The following is a 13,944-nucleotide window of genomic DNA, read 5'->3' as shown; positions in this document are numbered from 1 at the left end:
CAAAATTCAAACCGCCGTCCGTTTGCTGCTGTCAGAAGAGTTGGCCAAGCACGCCGTCTTCGATGGCACCAAAACTGTTACCATATTAGTGTTGGGCGATACGATATCGATACAAGGAATATCGATACTTTAGGGCCAGAAAATCGAGATTTTAAATCGATATTCATCGGGTCGATATTTTGTGGTATCGATACTGCTGTCCCGATATTTTTTTCGATACTGTTATTATAACGAAAAGGAACAATTAGCACAACTATTTAAACACAAAAAACTCAAATTCTGTCAAAAATGTTGCCAGATTCTTATTTTTTCCTTCAATGCCCTTGTTCCGCTGGAATATTACCAATACTCGAAAATTAGTTATGCTTTGTATAAATACAGGGTATTTTGAGGACAAAAAAATTGTCACGGAAAAATTGAATTTTCATGTTCATTATTATTAACCGATGTTCAATCTTGTGGAATCTAAGCACATCTATAAACTTGGGTTTATTTATGGGATTTATGATTTTTGCAATCTGTTGTAGAATGGATCAAACTCAAACTAGTATTACGACTAATTTTGTGGCTTGGAACTCCGTGTAACTTTTTTGGGCTTCGAGTTCGAAGTGTTGAAAAATAAATCAGAATGAGTATGCTTTTTATTTTTATCCAAAGTACAGTCGTGATTCGCTGGTTGGACACTTTTTAACTGAACCGCTTTTTAGTTGGACCTCAGAGCGAGCAAGGGCGCTATAACCCTGGCTCATTAGTCAGGGCAGGGCTAAATACCTCTGTCCCATCCCAGGAACCTAGGACCAAAGGAGTGATATTAACCCTCTTAGCAAAGTCACTCCCAACGATTTATCAAACCCCCATCAAATTGAAACGGTTGTGTGCGGTTGTCCACGTTTCTTCCTTATTCTAGGTTCAAAATAATCCGTCGATTAAATTATGCATTGAATGAATAATTTGATTGCCGTATAATTTTGAGTCATCTTTATTTTATACGCTGCACAGTTGGCCTGGCCGCTTTAATGCTTGTGTCATATTCAATATGTGCCTCAAACATTAATAATGACAAGAAAAATTGTGGACGAACGTCTGCAATTTTCCAGGCTCCCTACATGTATTGGCTGTGTATGTGTAGACTAGACTAGAACCGCTTTTTAGTTGAACCTCCGCTAGTTGGACCATTGTCCAACTAAAAAAGCATCTGAATGTCAACATCTCGTGTCAAATTTACTTTGACAATCACTCTGACAATATTTAGATATGTGAACTGATGCATTTACACTGCCAACATCTCTTTTGTAGAGTTTTTGACATTTGTCAGTCGGTCCAACTAGCGAATCTAATTCGTTAGTTGGACAAGGCTGTGGCCCAACTAGCGAATCACGACTGTAGAACGATTTCCCCGGATGTTTCCTTCGGCGTTTTTTCTTCTGAATGCTAGCTCAAATTAGTAAATGCAAATCCCAATTCCGAAATCCGATAAGACGAGACAAAATAAAATATAATAAAAAATATGGATTTTAAAATCGATACCGAGATTATCGATAATTTATTCTCGATACTTCTAGTGTATCGATATTTTAGTTTTACAAATATCGATATGCCAGTATCGATACTTTTTAACATATTGCCCAATACTATACCATATACACCAGCACCAAGTAAATTTCGAACACTGCCCAAAGAAAAGGCCCTTTTCAGGGCCATCAATTTATCGACAAAGAATGAAATTGAAGTTTTGTTATTACAAGCATCAGCTTGTCAAGAGCGTTGGATGGTAAGTGAGCCACTTGTGAACAATACCGTCGCTTTCACGAGAATGGCACAAAATCAAAAGTTATTTGTGATTTATAGACATTTTAGTGTAATGATTCAATTTACAAAAATCGAACGTTTTCTAACGTTTCGATATAGGTGCTCCGTTTCAAAATTTTCGGCCAGAATGCTGCCTGTTTTTTCAAACGTGAAAATCTGCTGTTGTATTGAATGAAAACCTTCGATTTTTGCGCTGATTGGGAATAGTTGTGACTAATTCTGTAGAATGTACAATTACTGAAATAACGCATTTTGTGAAAGCAGTGGTTGGTCCGTACAATTCGATTCCAAGCGAGCCAGACTAGTTTTCGTTGGAAGGTCCACCTCTGACAATAGAAGTAAACTATTTTATTTTGAATTCAACTACAACTTCCTTGAAAACAGCACAGCTAAAAAACTTTTGGGAAAAACGCGCAAACCTAAATTTTCCACTATAATGGAAACTGCCTGTGCCCAGCCGCACTGCATCATCAAGATTGATAGTAATTCAAGCCGGGAGGAAAGAGGTTGTAAGGCAATGGAAAACGAAAATTTCATTTATATCTTACTGGAATATAATTGGCTGGTCCTGAAAAGAACTTGTTGGTTTGTGGTTTATATTGGGTCACAATTTAGGCCTGCTCGATTGCTGATAGCTGTGAATTTCTCGCAGGGCGACAGTTTCTGTTCAGTAGTGATGAGGCTTCCTAACGCCAACCGTGACTGGGGCACTTTTTCACGGCCTTCGTTGCTTACTGCTTGCGGGGAGGCTTTCCTCCGGTGGACTTACGAGCGGTATGTTTGGTACGGGCCATTTATCAACAAAGAATCGAATTGACATTTTGTTATTACAAGCATCCGAAAGTAGCTTGCCAAGAGCGTTCGATGGCAAGTGAGCTACTTGTGAACAATATAGTAGATTTCACGTAGAATGACACAAAATAAAAAGTTATCATTTGTGTGTTTGTTTACAGTTTCGTGTTTACTAGGCGCATTCAAAAACGGTTTCAATTCTCAAACATTTTACCAAAGTGCCGTATTACATTACTCTTTTTACCCTGAGTGTTCGATAACCTCCGTATTGGAAACACAATTTCAATTTTGTTCTTTATCAAAAATATGTGGTCGACCAACAAAGGGGTGGAGCTACGAAGAACACATATTGAGGACAACACAAAAAAGGACGAGCTTACATTGTGCTGTAGTCAGGTATAAAAACTCAGCATGCTGCTGTTCACGATCAGTTCGTTTGCAGCATCAGCATGCAGCAGTTTGTTTGCAGCATCTCCCGCAAAATTCAAACCGCAGTCCGTTTGCTGCTGTCAGAAGAGTTGGCCAAGCACGCCGTCTTCGATGGCACCAAGTAAATTTCGAACACTGCCCAAAGAAAAGGCCCTTTTCAGGGCCATCAATTTATTGACAAAGAATCGAATTGAAATTTTATTACAAGCATCAGAAAGTGGCTTGCCAAGAGCGTTGGATGGTAAGTGAGCCACTTGTGAACAATATCGTCGCTTTCAAGTCGAATGGCACAAAATAAAAAAGTTATTTGTGTGATTTGTAGACAGGTTAGTGTAATGATTCAATTTACAAAAATGTAGAATGTTCAATTACTGAAAATAACAGTTTTTGTGAAAGCAGTGGTTGGTCCATACAATTCGATTCCAAGCGAGCCAGACTAGTTTTCGTTGGAAGGTGCATCTCTGACAATAAAAATAAACTATTTTATTTTGAATTCAACTACAACTTCTTTGAAAACAACACAGCTAAAAACTTTTGGGAAAAACGCGCAAACCTAAATTTTCCACCATAATAAAAACTAGTGCCCCCGCCGCACAGCATCATCAAGATTGATAGTTATTCAAGCCGGGAGGAAAGGGAGAGGGAGGTTGTAAGGCAATGGAAAATTTCATTTATAATAATAATACTTTATAATTGGCTGGTTCTGAAAACAACTTGTTGGTTTGTGGTTTATTTTGGGTCACAATTTAGGCCCGCTCGATTTCTGATAGCTGTGAATTTTTCGCAGGGCGACTGTTTCTGTTCGGTAGCGATGAGGCTCTTAACGCCAACCGTGACTGGGGCACTTTTACACGACCTTCGTTGCCAACCAGCCCCCTGTCAAGGACGACGTCTCTGTACAGCCAGCATCACTGCCATGAAAGGCAAAACATTGATTTTGAACCGAATGATTAGAAGCTGTATTTAGTTACAAAATGTCGATTAAATTAAATTATTAAATCATCCCACAAGATGCAAAACGTCGTGTGGAATGCTTGAATATCGAGCATAGTGCCGAACATAATTCTTTGTTTGGGGCTTTATAGCTATAACGCCCCATATATGTCGGTCGCTGTCAAACTCCATATGATGGTATAGGGTTGCCAGGGGGTTGTTGCCAACTGCTTGCGGGGAGCCTTTCCTCCGGTGGACTTACGAGCGGTTTGTTTGGTACAGGCCATGTAGCGAAAAATGCTGATCTGCTACTTCTCTGATGCTGGTAGTAGGACGACGGTCAAACGCTCGTTTGCGTGCCTTCATTCATAAAAGTTCAACAATATTTTCAAAGAATGTTGCAAATTGTCAACTTGATAATTCCAAAAATACTCCAAATAAACTATGAATGTGCTAAAGTCGACAAAATCGCATAGAAATTGCTTATTCCAGAGCAGAATTTACCGGTCTAAAGTGTATTCTACTTCACTCCGGTTATGTCTCTGACATTACCCACCCATCTTTTCAATTTTTTTTAACCACAATAATACCCCGATAACAAATCGAAGAAGTGTATGAACCAAATGGTTGCAAATGGCTGTAATTTCAGAATAATTGCAAATAAAACTAAATTTCTTACTCGTTTCATTCATATTTTGGCAGTGGTAAGCTTTTTCCGAGAAGAAAATGAAGTTTTTGTTGTAAGCTACGACTCACTTGCGGGTGAAAAAAAGTAAACTGTATCACTTTGCCAGTTCATGAGCTGAATCATAGGTGTCGCAGGACTAATTTTGGTTTTGCCGCAAATCGCCAATAGACAGTTTCAGTTTTCAGAAAAATTGTAGAAAATATTATTTTTAGCAAATCATTTGTAAGCACCGAATTACAGCCGTTGCTATGTTATGTGGTGTTTTTATGAGCACTCCCTTAAACATCGGTTTTTCCATGATAACTTTTGCCGCATTTATTTAACTACAAACATGGATTCTGAAATGTTTTAAATATTATGAAAATGCAAACATTTGTTGAATATTTCAAGGCGCTACTATGCGGTGAGCATATAATGGTGCCTAAACAAATATACTCTTCGGTGTGTATACACAAAATAGGTTTATTATCACCCAATACTAAATTGTCACCCTGAAGGATTATAAGATGTGTATTACATTTTTATTAAACTTGGCACGTATATACACGCGCACGACTGCCACGAATCTGATGAGCAACATGTCGACGCTAACACACTTTAAACGAAAAATATGATATTTAATAAGCTTGTTCAACATTGGTTCAATGTTGTTTTCATGTTAACATAATTTGAAATGTTGGGTAGTGGGTGGGAGAATTTTTAGTCTGAGGGTCTGAAATCACATATCTTATTGCTGGAAGGAAGACTTGAGGGTGTTCTGAGTGGAAGGGGTGTTGTGATTGCAATTCTGGAATAGCCTGGAATTCAGGATTTTCTCGATATTCAGCAAAAGAAAATATAGAAATTGACTGTAATTTTGCGTTAAACGATGGTCTTATTGTTTTGTCTGACACTATATTAGATACAGCATGGATATAGGCTCAATCAGTGGCGGATCCAGAGAAAGAGTTCTGAGGGTCCGAACCCCTCCAAATTTATTTCACTTGTCAAATTTTAAATTAGTTTCAAGTTTAGATTAATTCAAACTCAAAATCATCCCAAATCAAATTTAAGCAACAAAACTTATATTCATTAAATAAGGTTGTTACGTACTACGAATTGAATAATATTGATTATAAAATCAAAATTTCAAACACCTCCCGTAATTTTTTCCTGGATCCGCTCCTGGGCCCAATCTATTATGAACATTTCTCATAATTAGGTCATCATAAGCATAGTAACAGGTCGATTCTGTTTATTGTTTTAGTGTTTTATTTGGGAGCAGGGAAAAGCCCGCTGGAGCTGAAATCCTTTCAATCTCGCTCTCCAGCAGGCATAAAACCTCCTCATCTTTTGTACCAACAGATCACAACCATCCATATGGTACATATAAACGATTCACTATAACTAATACAACGAGTACAATATTTACGCTTACAAACTAACACTGATATTATTATTGACATGACAGGGTATTATGGACAAACCCCTTTCCAACATCTCGGGACAAGTGAAAATCAAAGACATTAGAACAACGATTGAATAGACGACATATATTAGCAAATGGCTCATTATACCCGTAATTGGTCCTGGCATAAGGTATTCTTAAAAAGGGATGAAATCGAAGACTACGAGGTTGAATATTGAAATCTGCATATTGTAGGAGATTAGAGCAATCAATTTGTGATTGTAGCAGATCAGCAATGAAAACAGCTTTAGAGACATCTCGTCGAACGGACAGCAGGTCGAGATTAATAAGTTAGTTGACAGCGGTCCTGGTAACTTGGGAGGTTTAGTGGATCTCTCCAAGGAAGTTGACGAAGAGCAAAACGAATAAATTTGTGTTGAATAGCTTCGATGCGCTGGATATCGATTTGGTAATATGGTGCCCAAATAACAGCGCCATATTCAAGCGTTGAACGAACCAGAGCACAGTAAAGTGCCTTTAAGCAGTATATATCGTCGAAGCTCTTCGAAACACGTAATATAAACCCCAGTAACTTAGAGGCCTTGGAAATTGTATATTCTATGTGATCCTTAAAATTCATTTTAGAGTCTAGTAGAATCCCCAAGTCTTTTACGGATGACTCTCGCTTGAGAATGGTTTGCGAAATCCTGTAGTCATATTTAATTATCGTGAAAAAAATATCCAACTGTGTCTGCAGAAAACCGGTATCTTCAGCATCTTTGATTAGATGAAATAGTTTGAAGTCGGCGGCGAATGACAACTTAAAGGATTCCAATGAAAAGTTTAAATCATTTAGATAGAGTAAAAATATGAAGGGTCCAAGATGAGGTCACTTCGAATGGCATGGTTGTGCAGTCTCCAATTTTCACAGTCATGTCACGACCAGTCAGATATGACTGGATCCAAGCCAGAAGGGAACCATTGGACCCAAGCCTATCGAACTAGGCAATGGCTATCTGGTGATTTATCTTATCGAAAGTAGCAGAGAAACCGGTATATATGCTGTCAACCTGAAGTCGTGCTTGTAAGGACTTGATGATGAAAGTTGTATAGCAAATAAGGTTTGTTGAAGTTGATCGTTTGGGCATAAAACTATGCTGGGAATCAGATATGTATCTAGAGCAGTTGTGAGTGATGAATTGGAGCACAATCAGGCATGGGAAAAATCATTTCACGAAACGATCAATTTGAAATCATCCACCAACATGCTCCTACTGTGAAACCCGATCTCGGCAACCCTTCTTGTGTAGAGTTACGCGTTCGTGCGAAAGCGAGAAACAAAACAAAAAACTGAAAAAAGTGACAGCGCACGGCAATGTTAGTGTTCGCCCAATGATTCATTCTCCATTACATATATAATGTTTTGAATGAAAGCAGAAAGGATCGCAAATGAATGCATTCTTTCATTCACAATGATTCATTTCAAAAACATTCACCAGATCGATCTAATAAAAAAAAATTGTCGTTCTTGTTTATAGACCTTTGAAATTTTCACTTGGTGATCTCTAATTGTTAAGTAAGTAGTTTGCAATGCGCTGGTGAAAAAAAAACATTTGTTAAGAATGAAACGACGCTGTACACAGAAAAAGATTCTGTTGCAAGTTATCCAGGAGGAGGGCAGAAAATTCCACTGCAAAGCAGATGAAAATTTAAAATATAAGCAAGCACCGCTAATTCTCTAAAATTTCAAAGGGAACATTTTTAAAATGCACCCTGCTGTCTAGGCAGTAATGAATTTACCAGCACCGCCTAACGAGAAAACCTAATCGCGGAGCCGTAACATGGATTGTTTGGAAAATACCAAATTGTTATTTATTCAATTTTCATGTATGTCATGTACAAGCATGCATTTGCCCAGAAATAACTTTATAGAACGATTCCGTGCATATAACAATTGCAATGTCAAGTGGATTCTAGTGCTATATACTTCCCAATATTGATTATAGTGTGCATTTGCAGTATAAAGTTGACCTAACCCAACTGGAGAATACAATCTCACATTCATTTGTGAACTAAAAGTTGATTCACTTGTGAATGTTTACAATTCAATCTTCCGATTCAATCCGCGAATAAAGAACCACAATCTTCTTCATTCAACATAGTACGTGTCATTCTTTTACCTGGGTCACTTTTTCGGAAGTTCATCTCTACCTACGTTCAGTTGTGTTATTTGGAGAGTTTTAGTCGAATCGAGAATGAACGACTGGCTGCTGTCAAAGCAATGAACGGATTCGCCAAGAATCATGCGAATGAATGATAATTCCCATCTCTGAGCATAATAATTTCAAATAGCTTAGATACTGCACATAAGGCAGCTATCCCGCGATAGTTTGATATAAGGCATTTGTTCCCTTTTTTAAACGCGGGAAAAATGTAAGAATGTTTCCATGAATCAGGGAAAATTCCCGAACGCAAAGAGGAATTAAATAGTATTGATGACGGTACGAGGAGACTGCTTATGCATTTCTTCAGCACAATAGATGGGATTCCATCGGGTCCGGCGCTCGACGATGACTTCAATTCAGAACATGCAGTGTTGACAATGGCAGTTGTGATGAGGGGGTGGGGCCCAATGGGAGAATGGGGAGGAATATTTCTGGCTGCAAGTAAAATTTGATGGCTAGTTTAAGTGTCTTTGGTAAACACACTACTGAAATGTTCACGGAATAGGCTACATATTCCAGACAAGGTTGATGCATGTGAACCGTCAAGTGACATCTGAGCGGGTAATCCGGATTCTTTCCTCTGCGCGTTAACGTGGTTCCAAAACAATTTTGGATTTTTGGACTATTCTGAATGCGACATTGGTAAGCATAGTGAAGTGTCTTGTTTAGTCGCTTGTAACGATTGTTGAGCTGTATATAATATGATCTCAGATGGAGGGTGGGATGCTTCGACAGTCTACACTGCATAGTGGTCCAAAATGCAAATTTAGCAGGATTTTAAACTTTTTCCTAAAACTGAAAAATAGCCTTATTTCATTGAGAGTCTTCGTAGTTTGTGAGCTCCCTTTTTTCGAGTTCAGTTGAGGTTGTTCCAAATTTACCAAAATTACTTTGGTCAAATTTCTCTTTTTCGTATTTTTAAGTTTGCTACGAAAATCCGCATCTTTCAGTGCAAGCACTTCAAATGAAAATAAAAAATGATCTGTTGAAACGCGAAAAAAGAAGTGATGAAAGCATGCTTTTACCCGCACCATGCAAGATAAAAATTGATTTCCTGAAAAATATAATCGATGGCGTTTACGTCACTTTTGCATACAAGGGCAGTTCTACCTTCAGAGAAGTTGTAGAATGACTAATTTTAGAAAAGTTTGTTGAAGATGTATGCTCAATCTGTCATACTTTTCATTTTACGAGAAATTTGAAATAAGGTTTAGGTTGCTTCTAAGCTATTTTTTAAAATAATAAGTATATTAAAAGTATGATATGAAACGGTATATAATGTTAAGTTACATTTATTTTGAAAAAGTTATCAACTTTGAATCGAAAATAGTGTAGTAGTTGGTGTATTGGACAAATTATGCGCTCTAGAATAATCTTCAAGTTGTTTAAAGGTTACTTCAGCGTAAAAAAACTACAAAAGCTATTTTAATAAAATAGCTTTTGTAGTTTTAGGGAACACTCTAAAGCTTAGTTTTGGTTTTCTGTTTTCTTGTGAAATGAAAAGTATGAAAGATGGAGCTTCTTCAGGAAATTCGTCTAAAATAAGTTCTAAAAATTTATACTAAGCATTTATACGAAAAGAAGGGTCTTGCAAAGTACAACAAGCATAATCTTAGGCTAAGTTATTTAGTTTTGGTAAAAAGTTGAAATACCTTATTAAAGAGTTTTTTGGTGGTATCCAATGGGGAAAACATCGAAATAATGAATTAAACGAAAGCAATTTTGTGAAAAAATCACCACAGAGCCAGAATTCGAACCTGCAACCCTTGAGACTCCGGTCCAATGCACAAACCCTTAAGATATCCCTGGGCTATGATGACGTCCCAGGAAGAACATATGATTATCGCTGTATGTTTCAATCTATTGATCGGATCGCTATGAAAATTTGGGAAAATTTCTCAAGGAGTTTTACTTTCAGATAAAGTAATAATTTTTTTGGAAGTTACACCTTGAATAAAGTAATGGCACTTACGTCAAAGCCAAAAAAATGAAGCACTTGTTTAAAATTCCTGTTCTATTCACATCCTGGAGCTCATTGTGCACTTATCTCACTTTTTGGTTCGATCAGAGAGGTTTTAACGTTAAGGTTCTTCGCCTCTTTTTTCGAGTGCGGGGCTATGAATCGAACCCAAGCGAACTGTGTACAAGGCAATCAATTTACCAACTACGTTGTGTCCGCCTCCACCTATTTCTCTGTTGCTTTTGACAGGATCAATCGTCAGATAGCAATTGCCAAGATAGATAGGCCTGGATTTTTTGTTTCTTTTTCTGGTTGTCTTGTCGTGTGCTCGCATTTAGCAGAACAGGATATGATACCGATACTAGAAGACTGCATAGCCTCACCTTTCACTGTGAGATCAGGAGTCCTTCAGAGTAATCATGTTGGACCGTTTATATTTCTGCTTTATCTCAACTTTTCATTGAAATGTTTAAAGCCAAATCATTTATCATTCGCCGATGATTTTAAATTATATTTTAGGGATTGTTTCGCCCATGCAAATGTAATATAACGGCTAGTGAGTGTCTTTGAAATATTGGGTTCCCTAAAATCGTGCTTTTCAGCGTATTTTTGAAACATTCTAAATGATCACAAAAAGATCTAAAATATTCTTTCTGGCAAGCGTGCTCTTTTTAATTGAGCTTTTTATTGGAAAAATAAAAAAAGACAAAATTTATTGAAAGAAATCCGTTATTCTAAGCAAACAACATTTTATGACGATGCAAAAGAACAAAGTTATCGTTTCAATATTGCTCCTATAAGTTTCCTTAAATCTTAAATCGAACTGGAATATATTTCCCGGTATTATTTTTATAATTCTTTTTACTTCTTTTATCAGAAGTCGTCACTCGTCACTTTACCAATCGATTCACATCTGTACGGCGAACAAAAAATGAAACCATGCTCCAATTTAATCAGTCCACCGCACTTCCATCTCTAACTTGTATCAAATCTTCCGGATCAAAGCTAAGTAGGAAAATATTTCACAATCTGTTGTGAAGATGCTTGGTATTGGCGTGGTGATTTGTCTAATCATATCATGGTACTGTTAATAACCAGCTTCTTCTGTTGATTGGTGATAGCGAGCACCAGCTCAGGTTATACATGGTGATGGATCTTTGGAGTGTATCAAGCCGACATAGATGCAATCTTAAATGACGTTAAAAACTTATTTTAAATCCTGCTTTTCTAAGTAGAAATACGTTGCTTTAGTCTTTAAAATAAACAAAGCAATACAGATGGGATGACGTCATATTTGCATCTATGGGCAGGGTATCTGCATACTGATATGGGAAATTATATACACTGTAGAACAAATAATTGCTTCGCATATTAATCCTATTTTATTATCATTCTCAACAACAGCGTTTGGAGGAAACATTCGCCCAGCAGCAAGAGGAAATGGAGCAGTTGTACGGCAACAGTCTGGTACCGATGCCGCCACATTCGCCACAGGCCCACGATTTGCTGCAAATTGGTTCGACCCGTAGCAGTATTTCCTCTTACTCGGACGGTTTGGGTGCATGACATATGGAGGGTGGCTGTGGCACTAGCAACAGCAGCAGAATCCGGAGGTAAAAGTGCGCTGTTTTCCAATGTATGAAATACAGATATCACAGGAGAAGATGTAGATCAAGATATATTTTGATAGCATTATTGCAATAGATGGTTTAATAATGATAGCAATTGCGGTAAAACACGTTTTTGTGAATACGCATACAATAAAAAGTGAAGAGTTTGTGCAATCGAGAAAAGAATCGACAAAAATAGTGTCTTGCACTGTTCCAATTGTCTTTTAAATTAAAGTAGAACAAAAAACTAACGTGTCAAAGCTAATCAAGTGCAGCTATACAAAGGTTGTTATTTGATTATTATATAGTATCGTTTATCTAGATTTATGTTTCAGTAGCATACGGTAGGATCTACTTAACCAAAACCTAATTTATAAACTATACAATCAAACAGTAAACAGGTTTTAGTTAAATTCTAGGCTAAAATTGTCTATATCAGATAACAAAAATAAGATCATGGTTTGCATTTTTTAGTTTTTTGTGTTTAAACTATTTATTACACAAAACTAAAGTATCTTCCCAAATAACCCAAAAAGTGTCAGCCTCAAAGTATACTTAACGAGTGGCATTTAACAAACTGTTACTAATTTTTTTTGTTTTTTTTTCATAAATTCCAAAAAATACTGCATTTGTACATATGTTTTTGGCTTTTCTTTTTAAATCATTTTTTACAAAGTTGATGTTATTTTAAAAGTTGTCTTAGTTCGGTTTTAAATATTTCGGCTACCATGCTTTTTAAAATAAAACTAAGCCTCTAAATTTCTGTAAGTATTTTGTAAATATTGTTTTCAGACGTATTCTTCGATCATGGACGAAGCGAATGATTGTTCATGTTTCATAATACATATTTGCCATCAATTTACGAACTTCTTAGTTTCTCTAATATAAGTGACTCTTCCCTATACGTATTCATCTTTGATAAGGTACATTTCTGCATTGCAGCTCAAAAGACACATTAAGTTCAGTCCAACTTGCAAATTTGTTCCCATCTGTGTCACACGAATTGTCTAGGTGATTATGTTTGTTTGCGTACTGACTAACTGTAAATAAATGTATGCATAGCGATGTCGTTTCCAGATTCGTTACCAGATCAGAAAACACATTGGAACAATCTAACGAAAATGTAACCGACAGTGATGAGAGAAATAAAACGAAATGGTGGCAACACTATGAGAAATAGACTCAATAATAAAACGAGACAGTATGTAGATGATGATCAAATTGATGCAACTGATAAAGTATATTAAAACGGAAACTGATATGAAGAATGCATATTAACAGTATATATACATAGATAATATAACAAAATATTTTTATTCAGTATCTCGAATCTTTTCAAAATCCGAAAAACCTCTGAAAAAAATTCACATTTACTTTCACTTTACTTCGTTTCATTAAGTATTCGCTACTGGAAAATTTGCCTCGTATGTAAAGTGGAGTCCACAAAAAGAGTGATAATTGGGTCATTAAATGAGAAAAAAAACTTTTTTTTATTACATACATCGATAAAGCTGATTTTCGTGATAGCAACAATGTTTTTTCCAACTCAAGAAACGTGAAAATAATACTAAAATTTAAAATAAAGAAATATGTTGACAGTTTGGATTTGACACTATCAGAAGCATTTGACATATCGAATTTCACGACAAATTATGCCCTGTCAGAAAGAATTAATACATGTTTTCCCGGTTTTTCCGCAGGGTTATTTTTATTTGACATAAACACCATCCAATGCATATAGTTTTTTTTGCATTTTGGGTGTTGTCTTGATAGGCCAGATGTAAACAACCGCAGTTTTCCTATGTATGGTTGCCAAGTTTACATAAGATTTATTTTAGAAAACAAAAAAAACCGTTTTTGCGTATTACAGCAATTTTTTTTTGAAATAATGTTATATTATGTATATTGGACCTAAAATTTATCGAATGGAACGGAAAACTATATATAGCTTAATGACCCAATTGCCACATCGGTACATACCTAGCAAATTTTTCCCTGTATGCTGTGCCGACCTTATTTGCGTTAGTTGTCTATTAAGGGGTTATATGCAAAGTTGTGGCGAAAAAGTGAGCTAAGCTCGTGATTTTTTTAAAACTCTATGCATTTTTTTT

At 36.5% G+C, this 13,944-nt stretch overlaps 1 protein-coding gene across 13 annotated transcripts in view; it reads left to right on the top strand.

Annotated features, from left to right (window-relative positions):
• Window positions 1-13,156, top strand: part of LOC131692100 (serine/threonine-protein kinase 10-like) — a 115,989-nt gene extending 102,833 nt beyond the window's left edge. For 10 of the 13 annotated variants that reach the window (XM_058978958.1, XM_058978962.1, XM_058978960.1 and 7 more), the window contains one exon: window positions 11,628-11,765. Coding sequence is in view for 3 of the 13 variants with exons in the window: in XM_058978967.1 (XP_058834950.1) it covers window positions 11,628-11,789 (162 nt within the window). In the remaining 10 variants the exon portion in view is untranslated. The other 3 variants (XM_058978967.1, XM_058978963.1, XM_058978964.1) reach the window with 2 other exon arrangements.
• Window positions 13,157-13,944: the final 788 nt, after the last annotated feature.

The sequence above is a fragment of the Topomyia yanbarensis genome, chromosome 3 (assembly GCF_030247195.1).
Source record: "Topomyia yanbarensis strain Yona2022 chromosome 3, ASM3024719v1, whole genome shotgun sequence".
Classification (NCBI taxonomy): domain Eukaryota; kingdom Metazoa; phylum Arthropoda; class Insecta; order Diptera; family Culicidae; genus Topomyia; species Topomyia yanbarensis.
Note: the sequence above shows the minus strand (reverse complement) of the source record. Positions and strands in the feature narration are given on the sequence as shown.